Genomic DNA, 23,922 nt, shown 5'->3' on the forward strand with positions numbered 1-23,922 from the left:
AGGCCTTTACGCGAAAGTGAGTCCCTAAGGATCTCCCTACCTCGTGCGCCTGTCCATGCTCATTAGGACTGGAAGGGATCTCCTTAACCGCCATAGCCGACTCACACATAACCCCAGTGGTCCCCAGCCCCCCGACATAAGAAAGGCACCACAGTCACAGCCATCGTGGCCAACATTGCCAGTAGCACCACAGCATGTTGGTGCGAGTGATTTCCGGCTCAATGGCGACGGTTTAGGGCTGAACTTCGTCCCATCACCAGTCGCAGCCGGTGGTACGCTGTCTGACCATCAAGCCGCTTCGAATTTCAACTTTCTCGGCTTTGAGCCATCTTTAGAATCCATTCCAAGTGATTTCACAGCTTTCATGGATAGTGTCCCGATCCCGAGCAACCCCTATTCGCCCTCACTTCAACCAATTCCTGCCTTTTCACCCGGGTTTGAGGTACAAATGTCGGCACCCAGCAAGGAGTACGATGTCAGACAGGGCCTGGTAGACGAGCAAGTGTCTGAACAAATGACCGAGAACCTGGCCTTGTCGTCGCCATTTAGCTCTCGCCTTCCATCACTACAGCCGGAGGAACTGTCGATTCAAAGGCCGCGAAGCACCTGCAGACCGAACAGTCAGTTTTTAGTCTCAGCCAAGTGCCGTGAGCACTTTCTGAGAGAGTTAGCTAGGCTTTCCGGCACAGTACCTGGTGACTTTATCCTACCTTCCCGGCATACTCTGTCTAGGCTGGTTATCGTCTATTTCAGCGCCTTCCACGAGCACCACCCTTTCCTGCATGTACCAACCCTCAACTTGCATTGCATCAACCTGGAGCTGTTTCTCGCTATCATTGCACTTGGTGCCCGGTATGCGCGGGAGCTGGATATAGGCGTAAAGCTGTTCCGCGTCGCAAAGGCCGTGGTGATGGAGCGGATACAGCGGCCGCGAGGGAAAGGGCCCAACGACTCTACTAATAATACAAGGTGTGACGACGGGGGGCTAGATACTCACGCTGACGACCGCACAAGGCCCTTTGAAACGGTGCAGGCCTTGGTGCTCCTTATAGCGATAGCGAGCTGGTTCCACCGCAGCCCTGATACATATGAAGCTTTATCCCTGCGCGGGGTGGTCGACTCTCTCATCCGACAAGGTGGGTTGGAGTGCCCGCCCAGCCACGAGCCACAAAGCTGGCAAAGCTGGGTTCAAATGGAGATGTTGAAACGAACGAAGCTGGTGGCGTTCTGCTTCTTCAACATTCACACCATTGCATTCGACCTGCCGCCGCTCATCTTCTCGAGCGAACTGGATGTATATCTGCCTTTTCCAGAGCAGCAGTGGAAGGCCGAGAACAAGAAAGCCTGGCAAAAGGCCCTCGATTCGGCGGACCCTCCAGAGCCTTTCCAGGCCACATTGGAGAAGCTCTTTGACGACCCAAGACCTTCAGGGAGAGGACCATGGGATAACGCGATCTCGAGCTTCTCGCCCCTAGGGGGCTTCTCACTTATACACGCCATCATACAGCGTATATGGCTGGTGCACAACTCTCGGTTTCCGGGTGCACGGGGCCGGAGAGAGGGCCTCTCCAACGAGGAAATGAGTGTGTTCGAACGAGCTCTTAAAGGCTGGTCTTTATGTTGGGAGCATGGCCCGGAGAGGTCCATCGATCCGATGAGCCCGCACGGCCCACTGTCGTTTACATCAACTGCTCTGCTTCGCCTGGCGTATATCCGCATCAACTTGGATCTGGGACCCACACGATCCCTGACAACGTGGAATCCCAGCTTAGTTGCTAAATCGCTCGATGGGAGCCCTGGGGTCGAACGCACCGAGAAGCTCACTCGCGCTGTATTGCACTGTGCTCACGCCCTGAGTATCCCCGTGAAACTGGGGACCAGGTTTGTTGCAAGAAATCAGGTTATATACTGGTCTAACCAGCATGCTTTGTGCTCGCTGGAGTGTGCGGTTCTTCTAGCTAAATGGTTGGAGGTTGTCACAGTGCCTTGTCCATCGCCGCCCCTCAGGCCTACCGAGTGGAGGGTGCTGCACTTCCTGGCGCAGCTCGTGGCAGAGGGGGAGTACGGTAGGACTCCTGAGCAGATATTGGCCAGGAGGGAGTTGATGAGCGCCGCCTTGGTCAGAATGTGGGGGACCCTCTACAACTGTGACAGCGTTTGGGAGATGGTGACTTTGATCGGCCAGTCTCTGTTTGAGTATGCGGCTTTACTAGAGTCGCATCATAGCTACTCATCTACGTAATTTCCACTGCAGCATAATGCAGAATAGTGTGGTCTAAAAGTTGACTCCATCATTGTGGACAATACAAGGGCGGGATTCTATGTCAAAGACGAGCTCTGCGAAGCCAAGCTCTTACCTGCGTAGATCGACAAGCGTTTCTCTTAATAAAAAAGGAAGATGGAGAAGAAATCCCCCTATCGATTCTCCCCGCTTTTCACCCCCGCAATCTCATTGAGCCCTGACGGAGGATACACCATTGCTTGGGGTGGTGGCTGTGGCATGATCAAGCCCACCTTGTATCGAACTTACTCTCCAATTTGGAGAAACACAGCCTAGTTCCAATGGATGTTGTATTCTAGTTCCTACCAGCAGTCATGGGACAGGCAGTACATATTATATACAGGACTGCATTCATAGTATAATGTCTAGGATATCGATTTGTCTATGTACATTCTCAAAGGGGCGGGGATGGAAGTTCCCACCTCTTCTGAGCCTCCTTTGACGGTGATAGTGGCGAGAAACAGGATATGGCACCCGGGTGACATGTTGGAAGGCTTTGTGGATGTCACTCAAGAATATGTCATTGATCGCTTGGCAGTATCGCTTGAAGGTTACCTCCTACATTGCCGAAACGGGGGTCCACACAGTCAATAACAATCCTTTTAGGCACCTTGCGAGTATGGATGTACAAGGGCGACCCTGACGTCGACGACCCATACGAAGATACGGTGGAAAAGAAGGTTGGATGAGCCCGTCTTCCATCACGGCATCTTATTCCACGACTAATGGGGCTTTTTCTTGAAGTTTCTGGCAATGGACTTCATCTCGGACAGGGACTTGATATCGACAAATGGCAGCAGATACCCCGAAGGCTCCCAACCACATCGTGTGCCATTCCGTTTCATAATTCCAGACCACCAGATTCCTCCTCACCGAGAACGTGAGAGTGCGAGCGCAGCTTTCCTCCAATTACCTCCTTCCTTGCGAGGGGGCTCGGAGTTCGTGGATAATTCGAACAGCAAAGTATACATGCAGCCGCTTGTTCAATACACGCTGCATGCAAATTTGATAGCCCATCGGTATTCCTCGCACAGTGTACTACCGTTTAAGCTTGATTCAACAGTCGAAATACAAATCTGTCCGCGGTCTGGCTGCCAGCCTCCGACTGCAGTCGACGATTTTCCCGGGGAGTTCCAGTTAACTTCTGTGAGACGCATCCGCCAACATCCACTCTGGGGACGAACGCTGGGGGGAATGACGATAACGACGACAGAGCCTCCCCCGGTTGTGATAGGCACGAGTAATGCTACGGCTCAAGCAACCTCGCAATGCAAAATCACTCTGATATTCAAGCCGAGGAACCCCACAAAGGCAGCGATCCCACCACTAGGTCTCCTGAGAGGCATCATCAGAGCCCAGCTCCATATTAAGACATACTACTCTACCCAGACGTTTCAGCAGGTGCCGCAGAGGCCGCCGCTACGGACACAAACACGGACCCTTCCATCGTCTGCCTTCCGGCTGCGATCCGAGTTTCTTGAATTGGGCACCTACCGTGTGCAGATCACACATTGGGAATTCGCCAGCCCATCCGCTGCTAGTAATAGCACTAGCCCTGGGACTTCGTGCAAATTCGGAGCAGAATGGGCCTCGTCAATTTGCCTGCCAATTCACACGCCAGCTGGGATTGTTCCAACCTTCGCCTCTAGCTTTGCCGTACGATCATACTGCCTAAGACTGAATATTGTGCTGAATGGCTTGTCTCACAAGCCATTTGAATTGGAGTCTCCCCTGCAAATAATTTACGAAAATCGAGAGGGGTGCAGTGCCGGCTTTTCTCTTCCATAGCAAGTAAAATGAATCGAGACCTGCAGACAGGCCATGGGCGAAGGGATTTCGGTCGACCCACGGGAGAAGCAACAAGCATTTGCAGCGTTCGGGTCTTATTAATATTAGATGGATGCCGATTTGGAGCACGGGCGAGGTTGGATAACTCGAATATCTCGTGTATTGGTCTACCAGAGCAACAGATTCCTGGTGTCTGGTGGAGCAGATGAGCAGTATCAATAATGTTATGATCCTACGGTACTATCCTATTAATTTGGTTCCTGTAATGGATCAAGAGTAGGAAAAACTCAACAGTTTCCTCTCTTCAAGTCAAGTCTTGAGTAAATTCTAATATATTGTTTACTCCCGTTCCCGATCCCCGAAGTAGCAGTTGAGATAAATTCTTGTCTTACACAAAAACACTCGAGGGCCACTCTAAAGGTCCATTGCAAAGCCTGGGACACACCCGATATGGTTCAGCCATGGGAAATTTGAACAACTCGGAACTCCAGTAACAGGACCTCTCGTCTTGTATGAGACTTATCACAATCATATATTATATCGTATCATCTAACCTGGGATTAAATTTTGCCAACGGCCAGGGGAGATATAGAGTGAAACACGAATGGATCAAAACTTATTTAGACGTTTAGTTCGTAATCCCTGGGATTACCAGGTAGCTTTCATAGTCTCCCCCTGTATACACAGTATGTGTACCTTGATTTTCATCAACAGGACTCGATGGCCGCAGAGATTCCGTCTCAGGAAGAGCCATATCGTGGCCCGAAATCCTAAGCATCAAACCTTCCCCCGCCTCAAAGACCATTCCCACCGGCCATATTGGGATCAGCAAAGGGACAACTGTGCCAGGAATTATGGCCTGGCGAGACTCGTGGTTGTGGAAAGGAATTTCGTTGTCACTTTGACGGGGCTGTAAGCTAATATGGTGAGACGCGCGAAGCATCCCCTGCTGGCCAAGATGCTTTGCTACATTGGTATTTGGGACCTCTGGCTGAGGCTTTGGCATCGGTGTCCAATTCAAGGATTCGAGGAGTTTGCCAGAAGATGAGATTTTGCGAAGCTGCACTACCACGTCGAAATCGTCTGCTGCATCGCAAGACATGAAAAGCTTCACAAAGGGCCGGCCGCAGAGCTCGGTATATCTGTCAAAGTATAACACAAAGTCCTGTATAAGGAATCAGGTGGAATTAGCGGGCAACCGTGGTTATTAACAACAGTATTGGAACGTACAGAGGAATCAACCAGAGAATGGCCTTCGTGCGACACACGAGCAGCGGTACCCGGTTGCGCCCTAACCAAAGACTGGCTGGCCCCGCTCAAATAATATCGACTCAGATGCTGACGAGCAGGTGGCCAGTTCTGCTCAGGACGTTCTACAATAGTTTTGGCACAACTCCCGTCGTAGCCCAGTAGACTCAGGCGAACCCGTGGTGTATCTCTCTCCCATCCGTTTTGCAAACCCTTCGCGTAGAAGTCGAAGAACCGTTGCAAGTCGTCCGTTGCTTCTGGTCGGTAAAGGTCGTGCCATTCCTGTGTCGCGTGGACTCGGAGCCACTTGCGAGGGGTTTGGGCCGTTTCAAACGCTTGGAAGGAGCCTTCGCAATGGAGGCCTGTGGAGTATGAGGCTGTCAGATACATGGGGATGTCGCGAATGTTGGCCGGTTTGATCTGTTTCTCTTCCCAGTAGTTGTCAAACAGAGGTCGCAGTTTGGTCATGGCACCCAGGTTTTCTGCCTTTCCACGGCCTGTAGAACAGTCGGTAGGTTGTCTCTCAGCAATCCAATCTTCAAATATAGGTATGTGAGAATACGTACCCGCAAACCCTCGGATAATCATATCACCAAAGCCAGCTTTGGGAATACCTCCTCGACAAGCCTGTTGTCTATAGGGGTCGATCAGTCCTTCCCATGGAGCGATCGCCTTGAGATTTGGATGGCTGAAGCGCGAGGCAAAATTGAGTTGTGAGATGGCCAGCCAGGAGTTTCCCCTATTATGTTAAGCTAAATTCCGTCCAGAGTCTTGGGATACGCATACATCATAACAACTGAGCCATTGCACCATGACTGCTGAGAAATCCAGGTGATGGAATCGTAAATATCTGTCGCTTCCTAATTTCCGGTCAGCAAATATAGCGACAGTCATGATCCATCTTTTACAGACTTGTTCACCCCAGAACATCAGATTGCCCTCCGAGTCACCGGAGCCTCTAGCGTCAATATCAACAATAGCATAGCCTCTAGAGCACCATTCTGCTGGGTTCGGTCCCTTTCATAGTGAGAAAATATCATTATATATTGCGGTGGCTGCAGAACGGCATACTTCGAATGTTTCATATCCACTAAGATGCTGATACGGTATTCCAATACGCCAAGGGCCCATGATATCGTAGTTGAGCGTACTCGTGCCAACTTTCCCGTATGGACTCCATGGAATGATCGCGGGGACCGGCCCCTGCTCGCCTTCTGGCCGGAATATATCGGCGAAAAGCTTGATACCGTCCCGCATTGGAATTGCCTGGTCTTGTTCCCAAATCACATCTACTGGGAAAGCTTGGAAACCGGGCAGCTTAACATGGCCCCTGGGAAGCCGATGGGTCTTTCCAGGATGGAACCCTGTGTAGTGGAAACCCGCATGCTGCTCAGGATGGGCAACGGCGGTGTACACTGTGTCTGGGAACTGATGGCTGAGTTTTTCGTGGACGAACATTATTGTTGAGGGGGAAATCTCAAATTCTGGGAAGTTATCAGGTGCGAACAAAATGGATGAATGGCCGATTCTCCGATGAACAAGACTTGGGTGACTGAATTTCCTTGTATCGCCCTCGATTGAGCTGTATATATATATGCCTTACTCAGCGGAAGCGGCAGAGGCTTAGAGCATCCGGTCCCACTCAGTTAAGTTGTCGTGGCGATGTTATTAGAACCACTCTATTGCGGCACGCTCTCGGGAAGTGGGGGATCGTCTGGAGGAAAGACGGACGAACCTCGGGTGCTTCAGAGATAGGCAGGAAGGCAAGCAGGCCTGAATATTCCTCCACTGGATTTAGGCATCCTCAGTTTCTATTTGAGTCAGCGGAACAAGGACCGGAATTTCGGTAGCACTGTCGGCATTTGGCCTATCATTCTAGCAGGCTTGCAAGCCCACATCTCAAACCGACTCTAGCCTCTATAAAATGGAGATAGTGGCATTCTTTGCTCGTAGACGGGAAGTCAAACATTTATGAAAACTGCCTATTCTAAACAGGTGTGGAATTTCTAGATACACAAAACACCATCGGCGCCAATTACCACAGCTGAGGCTGTCTCTTGCAGTCAAACTACCTAAAATATCAGTAATCGATTGGAAGATGCAGATTGTCGCAAGAGTTGCTGTATGCACTTACCGGAATTCCCTTTTCCTGATCAAGCACGACTGCCTCGTAGCCAAATACCGTGAATGAACTACTCCAGTCGACATTTTCAGAGAGAGCATCCTGCAATTCCGCCTCAACCTTGCGGATTATAGGAACTGCGTCGCGGCCTCCGGTTAAGTGTATCTTGTACACCAGCGAGAAAACAGGCATGCTCTTCCCGCCAAAGTATTCCCGGGGATCCAGCCCAGGAATCTCCACGCCAACGTTGACTGCAACCGAGCTAGTTCTGTTGCCGGTGTATTGTTGGAGCAGAGACAATAACCGTGGCGAAACTATCTTTTCGGCACTATCCCCATCCGGATTTCTGTCTCTAGGTGACAAGAACAACAATGCAGCGAGCTCGCCTTCATTTGAGATCCTTTCTTCTTCTTCAGTGACCATCAGCAACTTCTCGCGAGCCATGAGACTAATTGCCGTCTCGAAATCCGCAAAAAAGGATGCGTCTGGGCCCACTCGCTCGGCAACAAACTCTGAACTCATGCAGATTTGCAGGTGTGTAGCATCGCGGAAGAAGAGCTCAGTCACGTCGTCACGGCCTACCCAGGGATGATTTGCGTTGGGGTGGGCATTGAGCCGGGCACCAAAGGCTGCGTCGAAAATATGCGTTTGTGTGTATTTCCTGCATTCCAAATATGAGGCGTCAGCTGGAGGTTTCTATCTTAAGGTTGGGAGTAGGTATGTTGTTTGCGAACATGGGCTTGAGGTCAGGCTCGTCAGGTTCGTCGGCCAAGGCGCCGTGCTTCTGGAAGTGATAGTCCAGGAACTCCTGATGCGTAAGATGTGGTTTACGACGAGTGCAGGAGACCTGCTTAATGGGAGACTCTGGTAAGAAGCCCATGATTCTGATTAAAAAGTAAACGTGCAAGTCTTGCGATCGATCTGAATGGCGATGGGCGGAAGCGGTTGTCACCGCGGGCTCATGTATCAGCGCACCGCTCTTATAAGGCGTATACCCATTTCCGCTATGGGGGAACCGGCCGTTATGCTGGACGACTGCACGGAGACGCTGGGTGGAGCCTGTTGTCGTCAAGCCGGGAGATCAGTGCCTATCATCATAGACTTCATAGTACATTTGTGACCGAACTGTCCACTTCCCGAGAATACAATACAATAAGGTTGCAGTCCAGCGGGAAGTCTAACTTAACTCGATTAGTTGCATGCCGCACTTCCGCTTAGTAATAGGAAGACGGCACTTTCGTGTTTACCACGTTTATATTTATCTGATCTCGCACCTTCTCTTTATTTTTTACATACACAAGATAGAAATGTCCTACAAAGCGCTCGTTGCCGACGACCGTGCCGAGCTCGCGGTAGTGGAAAGCAGCCCCGACTACCAGCTGAACGATGGGGAAGTTCTCATACAGAATATATTCTCAGGCGTCAACCCTGCGGATATAAAGCACAGCACTCTCTTAGGTATTGTCGATACTGTGATCGGATACGACTTCTGCGGCCGCGTTACGAGAACCAACCGCCAATCCACACTCAACATTGGAGATCTCGTTGCAGGATACACTCCAAGCGGAGTGGGCAGAGACAGCAAATTTGGGACACACCAGGCATTTCTGGTCTGTCCAGAAAACATGCTTTTCAAAGTCCCACAGCATCTTCCTCACGAGGACGCAGCATGCCTGACCGTTGTCGCAATGACAGCGGCAGATGCTATGTACAATCTGTTTGATTTGCCGCTCCCTGCGCCTCTCAACGGAGGCGATTTCCGTGGCGCGGCGGGCCCCTTGCTTATTTGGGGTGCCTCGTCCAGCGTGGGTTTATGTGCTATTCAATTTGCCGCTGCAAGCGGCTGTTATCCGATCTTCGTGACAGCATCTGCTGCTCGCCATGAGGTCCTCAAGGAATTAGGAGCAACGCACTTGTTTGACTACTCATCGCCAACTGTTCTTGATGAAATCCGCCAAGAGCTGGAGAGACTCCAAACTGGTCCTATCCAGTACGCCATTGACGCTGTTGGGGTGGACCCGAATCCGCTGGCAGTAGACGGCGCTGAATCTATCTTGTCGCCAAACGCGAAGCTTCTTTCCGTGGTGGTACGGCGCGATGCGAGGTTCCAGATGCCTATTGCGACCCCCCATCAAGACTTTCGCATCCAACCCCCTGGTGTTCCACATGTAATCAATATCCCAGGAAAGCCAGAAGCGCGACAAAAGGCCTGGGCTGCACTACTGTGGGCAATTGATAATTACGGACAATCATTCAGATTACCCTCTGTTGAGATATTTAGAGGTTCAGGAGAAGAGGCATTGGCAGAGCTTCGGAAGGTAGCAAGTGGAAATCGGGGCTATGGCAAGCTAGTGATTCCGCAGCCACTAAAGTGATAATGATAATATATGAAGACCTCATTAGAAGGAGTACTCATCCTCTTCCATTAGCCCATTGTTCAGTAATCTTTGTATTGTCATTCAGACTGCGACCGGTGAATAAGATGAGTAAATTATCCGGCAATGAGCACGGCACAACCCTCCTTTTCCATTTCCGCGTCGCACGGACAAGACGAGGGCCATTAGATTGGTAATCAAGCCAAGAATCTCGTCCGCGGTTCCGCACTGCGCCGTGTTTCCCCACTCCGTCCGGGGTGGAAATTGGTAATCAATGATGACACTCGAGTGTCATAGGCAGGGTAGGCATTCCCTGCACTCGCACTCAACTTCTCCAATGTACGATCTCCAACCCATTACTGCGCTGTATGCCCACGATGTCGACCCCTAGGATGGCTGTCATTCTCATTGACCCTTACAACGACTTCCTCCATCCAGAGGGCAAGCTCACCTCGTTTCTCAAGGATCTACAAGCCCGGGATACAATCCGGAATATGAAACAGCTCGTTACCAAGGCGCGTCTTCATAAAATCCCTATCTATTATGGATTGCACCAGCAGTGGAAACACGATAGCTTCAATGGTTGGAGACACATGACCCCCAACAACGTGAAGCAGCAACGCGTCCAGTTCTTTCAACAGGGCAGCTTTGGATCCCAGATCTATGATGGCTTGGAGCCCGACCCAGAAAATGGGGATGTTGTTGTGAGCAAGCACTGGAATAGCGAGTGAGTATTGTTAATGCTGCTTCTAAAGCGTGGTCTATCAAGTACATCTAACTCTAACGGCTTGTGCAGTTCCTTCCAGAACACCGACCTGGACTTCCAGCTAAGACAGCGCGAGATCACACATCTTGTCCTTGCAGGACTGACGGCTAATACGTGCCTGGAGGCGACTGCTCGCCATGCATTCGAGCTGTAAGTTGAGTTTTGGCTTTTGATTTTTGATGCTAGTCTACCATGTGAACAGCACTAATGTAAACTTTTCTTCAGCGGCTACCACGTTACACTGCTGTAAGTGTCTCAACCATCCTACTGCATCCCGAGTCTCAGGCTAACCTCGTCAACCTCGCCGCCTACAGTAAAGACGCTACTGCGGGTTACTCGAAAGAGCTCACTGATGCGGCCTCGGACTTGGTCTGGCCGTTATTTGCACGTGTATTGAGTGTTACTGAATGGGGCGATACGCTGGAAGCGAAACGTATCTGAAAAAGAGATGCTGAGTGTCTATAACAGCTAGGTGTAGGTAGCAATGACTTGGGTGTTCGACCAAACGGGAAGATTTGCATATCGCAGATTGTAGATATAGCTAGAATTGCACAGTCTCATCAGGGATCACAAAATTCGGTAGATGCTGTGTCCACTGACCGGGCATTCAGCAATAGTATATTGAACCGATAATAAGCCAGGTAACGTTACAGAAGGTTGAGCTTTCCGGCCAAATTTACCATTAGTCAGCGTCAACTCGGTCATTCTGTAACTGTCACTTCTAATTAAACTTGTATTATGATCGGGCTAATACGGATGACTAATTGCGCCGCCACCGTGGACCGATCGGACTCAACCACCATCAACGACATTTCCAATGTCTCATCGCAACCCTCAAGATGGCCCCTAGGAGAAGTCGGAAAGAGAAGCCACAAACTTCATCTCATGGTACGCAACGGAAGAGAGCCCGACGGGACTCACCTGTGGGCGACCCTGAGGAAAGCCACCACAACACGCAAAGTGACCAAGAGCGAATGCCTGTGATGACGGGATCAACATCGCAACCGTCCGCCATCTCGTGGCACGCCACGGTGAAAGCTTTTGAAGAGGAGCCTCTGGCGTCCCAAGTACAACGATACAAAGATTGGCGCCGTACGTATCTTCTCGAGTCGCAAAGTCCTCGTTTTACTGACATGGATTGCATAGGGAGCGGATCCGCCAACGAGAAAATCTGCCGTGTTTGCTCTCAGCCTGGTGATCTTCATCCTTGTCATACCTGTAGACCGGCATTTCATGCTGCTTGCATTCCTCAGGGGTCCTATCACGGCTCCCACAATCGCCTTTTCTGCACCCTGTGCGTTCAGCGTGGGTGGCATGTCGCTGCTCCGGCACTTACACCCCCTGCCTCTCCGACCCCAGAGCCGGTGCAACAACCGGACCCTCGAGTACCCAGCACAAGCGCCATGTCAATACCCAGTCTAATCACCAGTGCTCTTGGGTCTGATGTGCAGTCAGAAGCTCTTCCTATTCCACAAGCACAAGTGCCGCCCGCGAATGCTTTACCTTCTAGCGACAGTAATCACACTACACAAGGCCAAGTTTCCGCATCGGGATCTGCGGATGTGCCAAATGGTGGAAGTCCTCACGAAAACACAACTGGCTTTCCCAATTCATCACGCTCAAAGCGGAAGCGCAACTCGCGCTTTACAACTCTTTCGAGTGATGTCGATGCGTCCCTATCTATTCTTTATCGAGAACTGGAATCTACTGCTTCCCTCAAGGCACAAGTGGAGGAGCTACAAAACCGGAATCTCGAATTCTTACAGGGCATCAAGATCCGCGACAACAATATCGCGGCTCTACGCAGGGACTTGCAGCGTCGAAAGAGTGCGGATGAGGAATTAGAAAGGTTAAAAGCAAGTGCATTTTCAAGTGACTCGCTGAAGCAAAAGGTTGCCGACCTCGAGGCTCAGAATGCCCGGCTTCATGCTGAATTGCAGGCCTCGCGCGAACAGACCGCGACGGCCCAGGAGCTGGTAAACGATTGGAAAGGTAAGCTCGCACAGTTACTCAACACTTCTTAGCGACAATGGCGTAAGCGCTTGTTTTCATATACCAAAGACCCTTCTACTGGCCTTTGCGAATTTGTACATACCATAGTAGCGTTGCAATTATATCCCTAGATGGACAATATCATATCAATTGAGGTAAACGAGCCCGGGGTCAGATAAGACCCAGCTAGTGTATTATATATGGAAGCAGGGGCAGGCGAGTTGGGAACTAACTGATAACCGGACCAGCAATCCAAGTAGGCAAATGCCGGACTTCCGTGCTGCAGGAGGAATCTGGTTGCGAAATTTGTCAGCGAGCCGATCAGGCCCCAATTCGGTTGCTGTTTTGGTACCGTACAGTTCATGCGGGTCCCCATACATAGGTCCTCGTCAACTCGTCCCATCCGTTGGTGTCCCTTCGCAAATGGACGAAACCACTCCGTACGGTACGGGGTAACGTTGTGGGGGTTGAAATTACTGGCAAGAACAATGATTCATAAGCACCACGACCCCCTGCCATTGCAGCCTACCCCTAACAAAATTTCTCCCTCGGTCATACACCTCGATTATGCCCTGGCGCAAGAAAAGCCGAAGTCACCAACCTTGCCCCAGACAGGTCGATGACCTAAACCCCGTGCAGCCACCTCCTGATGGCGGTTCGATAGCCTGGACCCAAGTGTTTTGCATGCATTTTGTCTTCTTCAACTCCTGGGGCGTGAGCAACAGTTTCTCGGTGTTCCAGCAGCTGTACACGTCCACCCTGCCCCAGTCCTCGTCGGAAATAGCTTGGATAGGCAGCGTACAAGTATCTCTCCTCTTTTTCCTGGGTGCTTTGGCCGGGCGTGCAACAGATGCGGGATATTTTCGACTAGTCTACACCGTTGGCGCCTTTCTACAGGTTCTCGGGCTCTTCATGCTCTCGCTTTGCAAGACATATTGGCAGATCTTCCTTGCTCAGGCTGTATGCATGGGCCTAGGCAATGGCCTTACTTTCAGTCCCGCTCTATCTGTCATGTCCTCCTACTTCTCCAGACACCGAGCAGTGGCCGTGGGCTTGGCTGCTGCGGGTGCTGCGACAGGAGGATTGGTCTATCCAGTCCTGATCGACCGACTGCTCTATATCCATCAAGTCGGGTTTGGTTGGACAGTTCGCGCAGCGGGCCTGGTAATGCTCGTCACAGAGATCCCAGGCCTAATACTTCTCCGGCCTCGCTTTACCACCCGCGCGCCGACAGGCCCTCTAATCGACTGGAGCGCGTTCAAAGAGCCCCCCTTTGTGTTTTTCGCCATCAGCATGTTTCTGAATTTCTGGGGTCTCTATTTCGCCTTCTTCTACCTCGGGAACTTTGCCCGGGACCGTCTTGGGGTGGAGAGTACGTTGGAATTCATCCTCATTCTGAACGGCGTCGGTATCGTCGGACGGGTGGTGCCGAGTCTGATTGGAGATCAAGTAACAGGGAAACTGAACATCCTCATCCCCATCAGCCTAGCGTCTGCCATTGTCATATACGCTTGGATTGCAGTTACAGATCCCAGCGGCCTGTACGCTTTCACGGTGGTTTACGGTCTCGTTGGCGGTGCGGCGCAGTCGTTATTCCCTGCAACGGCTACCACCATGACCCCGGATGTCAGGAGAACAGGCACGAGGCTCGGCATGATTTTGAGTATTGTTGGCTTCGCAACGTTGACGGGGCCTACGATCGAGGGCGAGTTGATCTCGCGCATGGGCGGCAGCTATACCGGTGCGCAAGCCTTTGCTGGATCCTCTATCTTATTGGGATGCTTCTTTGCCGTGGCGCCCCGAGTAGCCAAATCTGGTTGGAAGCTGAAAGTGAAGGTTTAAGGTCTAATATTTTGAGTCACGTATTGGCTTGCATTTGATGACGCTACGGACAGCCAGTTATTTTCTTCTAATCAGGCTGGCGTCCGCAATGTGAAGTGATCTTGACGTGCATTGGGCTTGGTAGATGGATGGATTATCCTAGAGATCAATAGAAGAAAAGAGTATTGAAACGAGTGTTGAATAGAAGATCTGTGCAATGCCCGAGGAAGCAAGATAGAGTGAAAGGCGGATGAACCACACTACTAAAGCCCTTGAAACTTTAACAACGATATAGGAGAAGTACAGGCAACAATAGCCAGGGCTGGAGTGATCAGCAGTAGCAACCCTCAATTTTCCAGATATGACTCCAGGCCATGATCGGTATCTTCCGCTGCCATAGCTTAGAATCAGTAATGCCTTCACCAGGTCGAGGCAGCTCTCATTTGCAAGAAGGCCATGGATGGACTGCGAAGTCTGCGAGAACTGAATCTTAATAGCTCTAGGCAAGCTCGCTCTGTCTAACAAATGGGACAACGACTTTTTCCTGCCTCGGACTAAATGGCGGACAGACAAATTGGTCATCAGGTCAAGTGGCCAATGATAGACGGAATGCTGATGACCAAGCAAATTAGCAAAGCCGTAATGTTGGTATCGTAATTACCGTTTATGCGGTGGGTCTTCCCCACCTCTGCCTACCTAACGCGTCTGATGACCAAGCAACTTAACCCAGTCGTGCGGATGATATGAGCGGTTTATTGCGGTGGGCCTTCCCTCTACCCCTCAATAATGCTTCCAATAACCGAAGTAAAATTGGGCACGGTAGTTGAGAAACCCGGGATGAGAAAGGTGGGGACTTCAAGGCGAGCCTCAGCAGTGAAATTGTAGAAGGGATATTATGCTCTAAATCATGTTCTAGGGTTGCAGGTGGTCTTCTCAGCATGACTAGGCTAGGATTTTATAACAACGTATCCGCTTACCTACCGTGTCCTATACAGTTTCTACTTACCCAGCGATCCGATTTGGGTCAGTGGATAGTATTGGAGGAGGGTTCCAAGCAAGTCAGCTAATATTCGCCTTGGTAGTCGTATTTTCGTATAGTCTACACGATATCGAAGTTTCCGGGACCGAGGAAGTGGTTTACGTGCCATAATCAAGAATTGTCGGCCCTCGGTAACATAGATCACAATTAACTAGTTAATGAAGCGTCCGATTTGTCAGCACAGGCTGCCCAGGGGATTTACCAACAGATAATATATAACTATGCAGAGATTATGCTCACACATAACCTGAAATTGGTTTACCAATTCCCATTTTTTCAGTTCAAAGATTGCCTAGCTCAGGCACAGTTAACATCATCATGGCTCGACTACCCTACCCCGATTACCACACTTCGCATGCCACATCACATCCTACCATCAATGTTATGAAACTCCTTTCCTACAGTGTTGCAACTGTTGACCACTGGGCAGGATTGGGAAATGCCCAATTCAAAAATCCATTGCTGTCTGCCAGAGATCGCGAACTTGTCATTATGTTGACCACCTCCAAATAACAGTTTTATAGGTAGGCATTTTATTATTCCTTTTCACGCCTGAATACGGTTCTTCGGTGCAATTTCGACGAATGGGCCAAGTCCAAGCTTTGAAGCAGTTTGGGAACTCAGTAGCTGCTCACTATATGGCCATACTATATAGCCTGTCTTTATATACTCGCATTCTGCCATCGCCCTGCCTGTCATTGTTGTTTTGCTCGTTCCGTTCTTTTCCTTCGCTAAGCTAGCTTCCGGCCTAGTTAAATGGAACTAAGTCTTGCTTCGGCCACAAGTCTGTTTCAAGTCAGCTTCAGCTCTCGAATAACCCGTATACTTGGTTATAAACGAAAAGACTCATTATATACAAACATATTCTTGTTCATTGTCCTGGCGTCTGTTATTATTGTCGCAACATGGCTGATACCCAGAACACTGGCGGCTTTGGTACTAATGGTACTGTACCATTCATTGCAATGGATACTTCCTTCCAGACGATTAATCCATGTCTGAACCGGGCTGCCTCTGCGAGTGGAGTGAGAAATGACCTATCAGCTGTGGTTCATGGTTATCGAAGGGTCTATTTCCTATCTAGTGATTGTCTACTTCTGCTGTGGGTAACATAAGCTGCCCCCGAGCATCTCCGAGATGCTGCCCTCTGGTAGCTGTGGTGCATAGCTTACTTGTGTAACATTAAGATCTGTCCTTGGATATCCAGCGGATGGTACAGAAGCGAAGGAAGAGTAGATAGCCAAACTCAATCCTCGGTATCGAATGGCGTTGCTTTTCTAACCATCATCTGACTGTCATGCAGGTGGGGTAGACCAATGGGAGAGGTATTCTTACATATATAATAGCGGTATATGATAGCTCTTGAGTTTTGTGCTTCAGCAACTGCTACACAAGTCTCACTGCATGCATTTGCACCCCATCACCGGACTTAGAACCGCAGCAATTGGCAGATAATCCCGGGGAAGTTGTCTCTCAGCTCATTAATTGGCTTAGAGCTGACAGGATGCGCGTTTAAAAATCTTTGCTGACCCTGATGGTGTCAGACAAAAGTACTGGCATGGTCCTCTGCGCAATATATAAGCCCATGCCAGGAAAGCTGGATAACAAGCATCACCGTCCTCATCCAATCTTGCATCCTTATATCATAACCCTACGTATCAGCTACAACATACCCAAAGCGCTCCCAAGCCTCAAACAACATGGGGAGCCACCCACCTATCGACATTATCCCCAAGCTGCGAAAGCTCATGAAATGCAGCTACTACAACCCTGATGACCCCAAAGACTTCTACAGCTACGCTCTAATCCAAGTCGTATACAACGCCAGCGTGGACGAGTTCTATTCCAACTCAAATGCCAGGTACGGCCTCCCCATCAAAGATCACAAACGCGCAGGGCTATTTGCAAGACATTGGACAAGCGCCTACTCCACAGAGTACATCGCGTACAAGTACATCACGACCATGATCGGCCCGAGCGCCAATACCGTCAAGGGCACGAACCGGCTCCGCACTGATATCGCGAGAGACAAGCTAGAGCGCCAGGGCCAAGCGACCATGGTTGCCTATATCCCTGTCTTGCTGCCCACGATCGAGGAACGGTTCATGTGGATTGATCTGACGTTTCCGGTGCGCGGGATCTTGCTTCCGTTTGTGTACCAGAAGGACAAAAGGGACCCGGGCTACTGCCAGTACCTGCAGTATGATTTCCGGCGGCTGAGAGCAACAGTGGCTACTCTGACCCGGATGTCCTGGGAGGCAGAGAAACCTGCAAAGACGGAAGCGGGAGACGCCGATATAGTGGACGAGCCTGGCCTGCCGCCTGCGTATGTGGAGGACCTCAAGGCGAAGGGCAGGGTCCCTGCTACTTTCAAAAAGGGGCAGATGGAGCTCCAGATCAATCAAGTGCATGGGTGGTGGCAGCCAGAGTGGACTGCGCGCTTGGACATCGCCAGGCTTTACTACACGGAGGTTATCCCCACCGCAGAACTGAAAGATGACTACAAAACTTGGTACAACGCCGTGTGTCTCTTCAAGTACGACAACGTCCAGGCAAGCAATATGGTCCAAAAGACATTCGGCAGCGACGAGTGGACATTGGATGCGCCAGTGCGGGATGCAAACATGGCGGCCTCGCACGAAGTCATTGACCTCGCCAAGTTGCTTTCAGATGAAAACGGGACCAGCTTCGACTACAAGAGGAACTCCGATGCTGACGGGGATCTGGCAGCGAAGCTCGTGGAAGGGTTTGCCACGTTCACCACGGGCATGATACCTATCGTTGGGCCGCTCGCTACATGGGGCTGGACCGCGATGGTCAGTGCGATTAAAGACCCCAAGAAGTTCGTCGAGGACAACTTCGGGCCACAGAAGTCAGGCGAACTCCTTGTGACGCTTCTGTCCACCGTGAAGAATATCACTCCGGCCTTCAAACAGGTCCCTACCCCGAACTCAACCATGGCGGCTGCTCCTCCGAAAGTAACGCTCAAGGATGGCCAGCGCAGGTCTCCCACGCAGCCAGTCATTCAATATGGCGGCGATGGTGGCAATCCCTTCTATGCGTACCCGCCCAACACCACAACGCTACGCCAGCTTACAGTGTTTACGTCGCAGGCAGGAAGCTCGCCGACAATCATAAAAGCCATCAGCTTCGCCTGGTACGGATTCGAAGCACAAGCAGAGGCGCCGCAGACGTCTTCGGCCGGCGAAAGACTCGTATCTGGCATGTTCGACGCGATCGAAGAAACTCTGGGAATTCAAGAAAATACCAAACCGGCAGAAGAAGTGTATGGAGCCCACTGGGATGTTGCCCGGTTCCTCCCCTCACAAACCTTCACCTTTGAGCCTGGAGAAATGGTCAACTGGCTAACCATTCGCGCTGCTGGCCGTGTCGACCGCATCGAATTCGAGACCAACAACGGTCGTCATTTCGTCGCTGGCGGTACTGGCGGCACCGAATATAAACTGGGAAGCGGGTTCATTATCGGTGCAGAAGGGAGAGCAGCCGGTGATCTGGATAAACTAGGGCTGGCAATCAGTGATATCGACTTCTACCAAGGTGAAGAGTATATGTAGCTTTTCATTCCCTTTTTTCCCGCCCTTACTGGGGTTTATATGCTGTGATGCAGATGCGAGGGCTGCCTTTTTTGATCCTGAGACTATCATTAGTACCTAGGTGCTCTTCCACATTTGTGCCAATCTTGCGTTTTTATGCTATGGCTCTATAATGACATGTCTATCTATTATACTTTACTCTCCGTGGTCAAACAAGCCCGAAAGTAAGGGTGAACTTGGTTTGCAATACCTGTTATGGATTGCAGATTGCTGCAGGGAGATCATGGAAAAACCGTCTAAAGCTACCTAACTAAAATATTATCTCTGTTATTAACAGGAGCGCGCAAGTGAACTCTGCCATGTCTTTAATATATACTATTACTTTCAGTCGGCGGCCGAGAAGGAGGTTCTTCTCCCAAGCAACGATTGCTGAGTTAACTCAGAATAACTTAAAGAGCTGGGAAACAAAACCAAGCTAGTAAAGCCCTAGTTCAGTATTAGAGTCCCCAGGAACAAGACTGCGGATTATATAAACTTGATATGGTATGTCTTGGTATCCCACACGGAATATATTCTCACCAGACCTTTCACTAGTACAATATCTTATCTAGTGCTCCATTGCGATATTGGCGTGTTCCCAATTCTGGTAATTCTCTGATTGAGAGGTTCTCCCAAAAACCCAGCTCGTTGGCACGAATAATACTGCATATCCAAATCAGATTCATCCGGGATCGTGAGAAGAACACCCTCCTCTCCTTCTCGTCGTTGCAATTCTTCAACCTGTCCAGCTGCAGATTCTGGGCAGACGATGGCTACCTTAACCACCATACCCATGCGATCGCCGCACTCTAATGGATATTGGTTCGACAGCAACCCTGGCTGAATATCCAGTGGTCCCAAGACAGACTCTAGGAAAGAGTATAGACGGCCTTCAATACAAGCACGGTGTAGATCCATCTCATCCTCACCTCTCGAGAAATACGACCTATAAACCTGCCGAAGACGTTCCTGTTGCTGGCCCGTCGCACAGTGCCCGAACCCATAATCCACGACGACATATCACATTGGGTCTGTGTCTGGAATCCGCGTGAAGCGTTTCAGCTCCCACACGCTCTCGTGCCACCTTCCAATATCGCGCATCAGTGTTTTGAAATTGCGTAGTCGTGAAATCTCACGGCCAAGCCTGTACTTTTCGAATAGCTGGACCATCTTCGAGCCCTCCATGGCCTTCCAGAACTCTTGGAACTTGCATTTGCCAATTAACTTTGCGTACAGTCTAGATAGGGTCTGCAATGCTGCTTCATCGGTTGTAGTACAGAATCCTAGCGAGATCCAGTTATCCTCATCAGCATCGGGAATGTGACCATTGAGGATCTGGCAGAAGAAGACGAATGCGTCGAGCTTCGCTCGGGGAGCAAGGTCGGGAAAAGCGGTATTCCAATCAGATGGATCGAGGAGCTGAAGCTTCATAGATTCCATGACCTTATCGAAACCCAGGATTGCGTTGGCGGCGAGGTTTTCGTGACTCTTTATCCAGGCTAGCTCTGCAGCGATGTCGTGGCGAGGTAACTGCGCGCACCGATGGAGGAGGAATTCGCGGAGACTGTTCGTTTGCCATGCGCGCCTGAGCTCGTCGTCTTTCACGCCGTACTTCCTGATCAGCTTGGTGTAGATATGGGATAGGATATGCCGATCGCGTGCTGAGAAGAACGATCTGAAACCAAAAGCCAGGGCAACATCGTCGTCTATGTGGAACTGGCCCTCTTGACAAGCTAAGACCAGCATGTCGGCCTCGTCTATCGGTCGTCCGAGACGGCAGGTGAATTTGTGTTTCGGCCAATGCGCCTCGCGGCAGTCTGAGTCGCAGTAGAAGATAGAATTGCATTTGGAGCACGGAGTCAAGGACCTTGAGCTTTCGTGGCAGTGCGCACATTGTGGTGCCGCGGGCTTGGGTATATCTGCCTGGGTTAATTCAGGTTCAGTATAAGATGGACTTTCGTCTTCAGTGCTACTGTGGTGTGAGTTATTGGTATTGCTCATATGCCCTGATCCCATTATTGCTCTCAAGAAGTCTGCCTCCCGCGCTGCAAACCGGCTATCCGGCGGAACAGTATTAAAAGGCGACCACGCGATGCGCGCTGGAGCGACTGGTGTTGTAATGGTGGATTCCTTGACAGCATTCATGTGGATGCCTCGATCGATGGCCGCCTCCCTGCAGAGCGCATCAGCCAGGCCCCGGGTAGCTCTGTGCAGGCTATCCAAACTATCTTGCAAGACGGCCGCTGTTGAAGGAAGGGTCCACCTAGAGTAGACCTTTCCATGGTTCGCACGGGTGGAGAATATGTCCAGAGACTGAAGAATGTGGCCGCACGAGAAGCAGGTCTTTTTACTGATGCCCAGGTATGGGAATTGCCGAGACATGTTGTCGCAGCCCAGAATGTAGAAAACCATCCTCATCTCAGCATGAACCCACTTGGACTTTTGCAGTGCTGACTCCAGTTGTCCTCGAGAGCTGCGGGCGACAGGAAACCTTGCACAGGTCGAGTGATCAGGGGGGACTGCCTTCTCCCCAAACCCTTCCAGCAGCTCAAAAGTGACCGCTTGGAAACTTTCCAGGCGGCTAGCAGCTGCGCAAAAGATCTTGTGTGCTATAAATGGCCTGCGGATGAAATATAGTTCCCGGACCAGGCGCTTGAGGACGTTCGGGAGGTATGTCTCCTTCATGGCCGAGTAGAGGTATGTGTCATGATGTATGTGCTCGATTCTCAGGACGAGTTCCACTGGTGTGATTGTCCGAGACAGGAACTCCTCACAGAATGGTATGAACGCTTTCACTTTGTCTTTTTCCTGTACGAGATGCAGGAGCTGCTTTACGTGGTACCGAAGCCTTGGGGCGTAGTAAACTGATAGACGGCGCAGGAGCGAAGACGCTTGTGCTCCCTGCAGCGGCTCTGGCCGATTAGGTTAGTTTTTGAACCAAGGAACCGGTTTCCATGCAGTACACATAGTGTAACTACCTACCTCCAGCAGCGATTCCTTCCATGAGTGTAGCCAGGCCGGTCAAGAGGTCAGTATCCCGCTTTTCCCACTTTGCGTTTCGGGCCACGGTGATAATGGCCCGGGAATTCCATTCCTGGAGACCGGTTCATGTAACATACATTGCACGCTTCTTGTAGCATAGTATCTCGGCCAGGGTGTCCAGGAATCGTCTTTTCATGCCGTCCTCGTTGTTACTGGGGGCAAGGGACGCGGTGCGGTTCGTTGAGGGGCCGACATCTTTGCTCTCTTCGTTGTCGTCCGACTCTTCATCACCTTCATCTTCTCCCAGAGTGTCGAGTGGCTGCCTTTGTGGTTGCTTGACCTCGCATATAGCCGCAAGAGAGGTGATTTCGGATTCGAGATGTGGTGCGAGATTCCACGCTGCGTTGGAATGCGCAGGTGGAGACGAGGGAGGGATGACTGTAATGTGTGTCATATTGCGGTTGGTTATATAGACAGTTATAAAATTATTCTTCAACTATGTTGAACTGATTAACGGTAATGATGTCTCGAGTGTGCGCAAGGCTGAGGTCAGAACAAGCGCCGACGATGACATGGCATCCAACAGCCTGGTAATGATGATTGGATGTGGTCTACAGGGTATCGACACGCATGCAGTTTACCCCTCAGTGTAGTGTCGATGACGATTATCTTATAAATATTATACACTCCACGTCGACACGCATGTAGTGGTTTCCGATTTCTCACAGAACAGCCCCCATCACCGCTACAGCCGCACCTCCAAGAATCAAGCCCGCCGCCCCCGTAACCCTCGGAACGCCCCCAGTCGGAGTCTCTTCCTCACTTCCACTGGTAGGTGTCGGTGTAGCCTCACTCTCACTCCCAGAAGCCCCCTCGGACGCATCGGCGGAGGCAGAAGTAGAGGTGGAGGTGCTTTGACCACTAGACGCAGTAGGCGTCGCACTCCCCGTCACCGTAGCAGAGAGGTAGTTCGTGAAGTAGACAGTAAGCCCGACATCAGTACCCTGCGAGGTCTTCCTGCACACGCCCTCCTCGGTGCCGGAGGGTCCGCACGCCCATGTTGCGCTGCTGTTGATCTCATTAGCATGTGGAGTTGCAACTGGCATTAACATTGACATTGTAGCAGGGACAGAAGGCGTACTATCCATCCCTGGCACTCCCCCACCAGGTATACGAGCCGTCCTCAGAGTCAGCGACGGCCGTGATACCGTTGAGGACGTCGCAGTCGGAGCCCTTGACGCCCGTCGGGCAGGTGAGGCTGTAGGTTGTTGCGGTCGCGTCACTGGACACGATGGAGGCGTCGTGGTCCTGGTCGTAGTCGACGGCGAAGAGGAGCAGTGAGACTGTGCTCTCGGCGACGGCCAGGCCGGATAGGGCTGGGAGGAGGGCGGACGTGATCTTCATGTCGAGATGGAGGTTGAGATGAGATGGGGATAGGGCTGAGGATCAACAGGGCCGACGAGAAGGGGAAGATGTGCAATTTGAAAGAAAACTCGATTTGTTCAGGGGGGAGCCATAACTCCACTAGGCCTGGAAGAGCGCGGGGGGCGATGACTGCAGCAGGTTATTAAGACATCCTATTGGGTAGAGAAGGGGCTGAAATTGCTGGGTCACATCGCTTGGTTGACTAAGTTGGCTTAAATGTTTAGCAGCTGTTTAGTAGCTTGGCATGTTCTACTGTCTGGGGCTAAAAGAGACGAGACGGATCGAGACATGGATCTGGGGTGATGAGAGCGTGGTGTATTATATTTACCCACACTCCACGCCGTCAGACACAAGCAAATATGAAGTCAAATGAAAGATGACGAGAAAAGTAGTTTAATATTGGGTTACTATTAAGGTGGCGAATTGGGCGTAGTCGCACTAACGCAAAAGAAGTAAGGGCCTTCTCCAATTTGGAGAACATCTATAAAGT

The 23,922-nt window shown here is 50.9% G+C and overlaps 11 protein-coding genes across 11 annotated transcripts; 7 read left to right on the plus strand and 4 right to left on the minus strand.

Moving 5' to 3' along the window:
• Positions 1 to 55: 55 nt before the first annotated feature.
• APUU_41457S (fungal specific transcription factor domain-containing protein) lies at positions 56 to 2,242 on the plus strand (the record flags this gene model as incomplete). Its single annotated transcript, XM_041704642.1, has 1 exon — positions 56 to 2,242. One exon carries the CDS (start codon positions 56 to 58, stop codon positions 2,240 to 2,242), a length of 2,187 nt encoding a protein of 728 aa, XP_041557207.1.
• Positions 2,243 to 2,904: 662 nt separating this feature from the next.
• APUU_41458S (uncharacterized protein) lies at positions 2,905 to 4,069 on the plus strand (the record flags this gene model as incomplete). Its single annotated transcript, XM_041704643.1, has 2 exons — positions 2,905 to 2,961; positions 3,026 to 4,069. 2 exons carry the CDS (start codon positions 2,905 to 2,907, stop codon positions 4,067 to 4,069), a joined length of 1,101 nt encoding a protein of 366 aa, XP_041557208.1.
• A 628-nt stretch (positions 4,070 to 4,697) lies between these two features.
• On the minus strand, positions 4,698 to 6,775 carry APUU_41459A (CocE/NonD family hydrolase; the record flags this gene model as incomplete). Its single annotated transcript, XM_041704644.1, has 6 exons — positions 4,698 to 5,234; positions 5,300 to 5,814; positions 5,884 to 6,056; positions 6,104 to 6,177; positions 6,230 to 6,334; positions 6,389 to 6,775. The coding sequence occupies 6 exons, from the start codon at positions 6,773 to 6,775 to the stop codon at positions 4,698 to 4,700; spliced, it is 1,791 nt and encodes a 596-aa protein (XP_041557209.1).
• A 605-nt stretch (positions 6,776 to 7,380) lies between these two features.
• On the minus strand, positions 7,381 to 8,319 carry APUU_41460A (EthD domain-containing protein; the record flags this gene model as incomplete). Its single annotated transcript, XM_041704645.1, has 3 exons — positions 7,381 to 7,389; positions 7,452 to 8,100; positions 8,174 to 8,319. The coding sequence occupies 3 exons, from the start codon at positions 8,317 to 8,319 to the stop codon at positions 7,381 to 7,383; spliced, it is 804 nt and encodes a 267-aa protein (XP_041557210.1).
• A 427-nt stretch (positions 8,320 to 8,746) lies between these two features.
• APUU_41461S (zinc-binding alcohol dehydrogenase family protein) lies at positions 8,747 to 9,814 on the plus strand (the record flags this gene model as incomplete). The annotated part of the gene is made up of 1 exon (XM_041704646.1): positions 8,747 to 9,814. One exon carries the CDS (start codon positions 8,747 to 8,749, stop codon positions 9,812 to 9,814), a length of 1,068 nt encoding a protein of 355 aa, XP_041557211.1.
• Positions 9,815 to 10,191: 377 nt separating this feature from the next.
• Positions 10,192 to 11,021, plus strand: APUU_41462S (cysteine hydrolase family protein; the record flags this gene model as incomplete). Its single annotated transcript, XM_041704647.1, has 4 exons — positions 10,192 to 10,541; positions 10,611 to 10,730; positions 10,806 to 10,826; positions 10,895 to 11,021. The coding sequence occupies 4 exons, from the start codon at positions 10,192 to 10,194 to the stop codon at positions 11,019 to 11,021; spliced, it is 618 nt and encodes a 205-aa protein (XP_041557212.1).
• A 398-nt stretch (positions 11,022 to 11,419) lies between these two features.
• On the plus strand, positions 11,420 to 12,604 carry APUU_41463S (uncharacterized protein; the record flags this gene model as incomplete). The annotated part of the gene is made up of 2 exons (XM_041704648.1): positions 11,420 to 11,672; positions 11,727 to 12,604. 2 exons carry the CDS (start codon positions 11,420 to 11,422, stop codon positions 12,602 to 12,604), a joined length of 1,131 nt encoding a protein of 376 aa, XP_041557213.1.
• Positions 12,605 to 13,139: 535 nt separating this feature from the next.
• APUU_41464S (uncharacterized protein) lies at positions 13,140 to 14,414 on the plus strand (the record flags this gene model as incomplete). Its single annotated transcript, XM_041704649.1, has 1 exon — positions 13,140 to 14,414. One exon carries the CDS (start codon positions 13,140 to 13,142, stop codon positions 14,412 to 14,414), a length of 1,275 nt encoding a protein of 424 aa, XP_041557214.1.
• A 2,718-nt stretch (positions 14,415 to 17,132) lies between these two features.
• APUU_41465S (uncharacterized protein) lies at positions 17,133 to 19,007 on the plus strand (the record flags this gene model as incomplete). The annotated part of the gene is made up of 1 exon (XM_041704650.1): positions 17,133 to 19,007. One exon carries the CDS (start codon positions 17,133 to 17,135, stop codon positions 19,005 to 19,007), a length of 1,875 nt encoding a protein of 624 aa, XP_041557215.1.
• Positions 19,008 to 22,131: 3,124 nt separating this feature from the next.
• On the minus strand, positions 22,132 to 22,461 carry APUU_41466A (uncharacterized protein; the record flags this gene model as incomplete). The annotated part of the gene is made up of 1 exon (XM_041704652.1): positions 22,132 to 22,461. The coding sequence occupies one exon, from the start codon at positions 22,459 to 22,461 to the stop codon at positions 22,132 to 22,134; it is 330 nt and encodes a 109-aa protein (XP_041557216.1).
• A 268-nt stretch (positions 22,462 to 22,729) lies between these two features.
• Positions 22,730 to 23,411, minus strand: APUU_41467A (uncharacterized protein; the record flags this gene model as incomplete). The annotated part of the gene is made up of 2 exons (XM_041704653.1): positions 22,730 to 23,075; positions 23,149 to 23,411. 2 exons carry the CDS (start codon positions 23,409 to 23,411, stop codon positions 22,730 to 22,732), a joined length of 609 nt encoding a protein of 202 aa, XP_041557217.1.
• Positions 23,412 to 23,922: the final 511 nt, after the last annotated feature.

The sequence above is a fragment of the Aspergillus puulaauensis genome, chromosome 4 (assembly GCF_016861865.1).
Source record: "Aspergillus puulaauensis MK2 DNA, chromosome 4, nearly complete sequence".
Lineage (NCBI taxonomy): Eukaryota > Fungi > Ascomycota > Eurotiomycetes > Eurotiales > Aspergillaceae > Aspergillus > Aspergillus puulaauensis.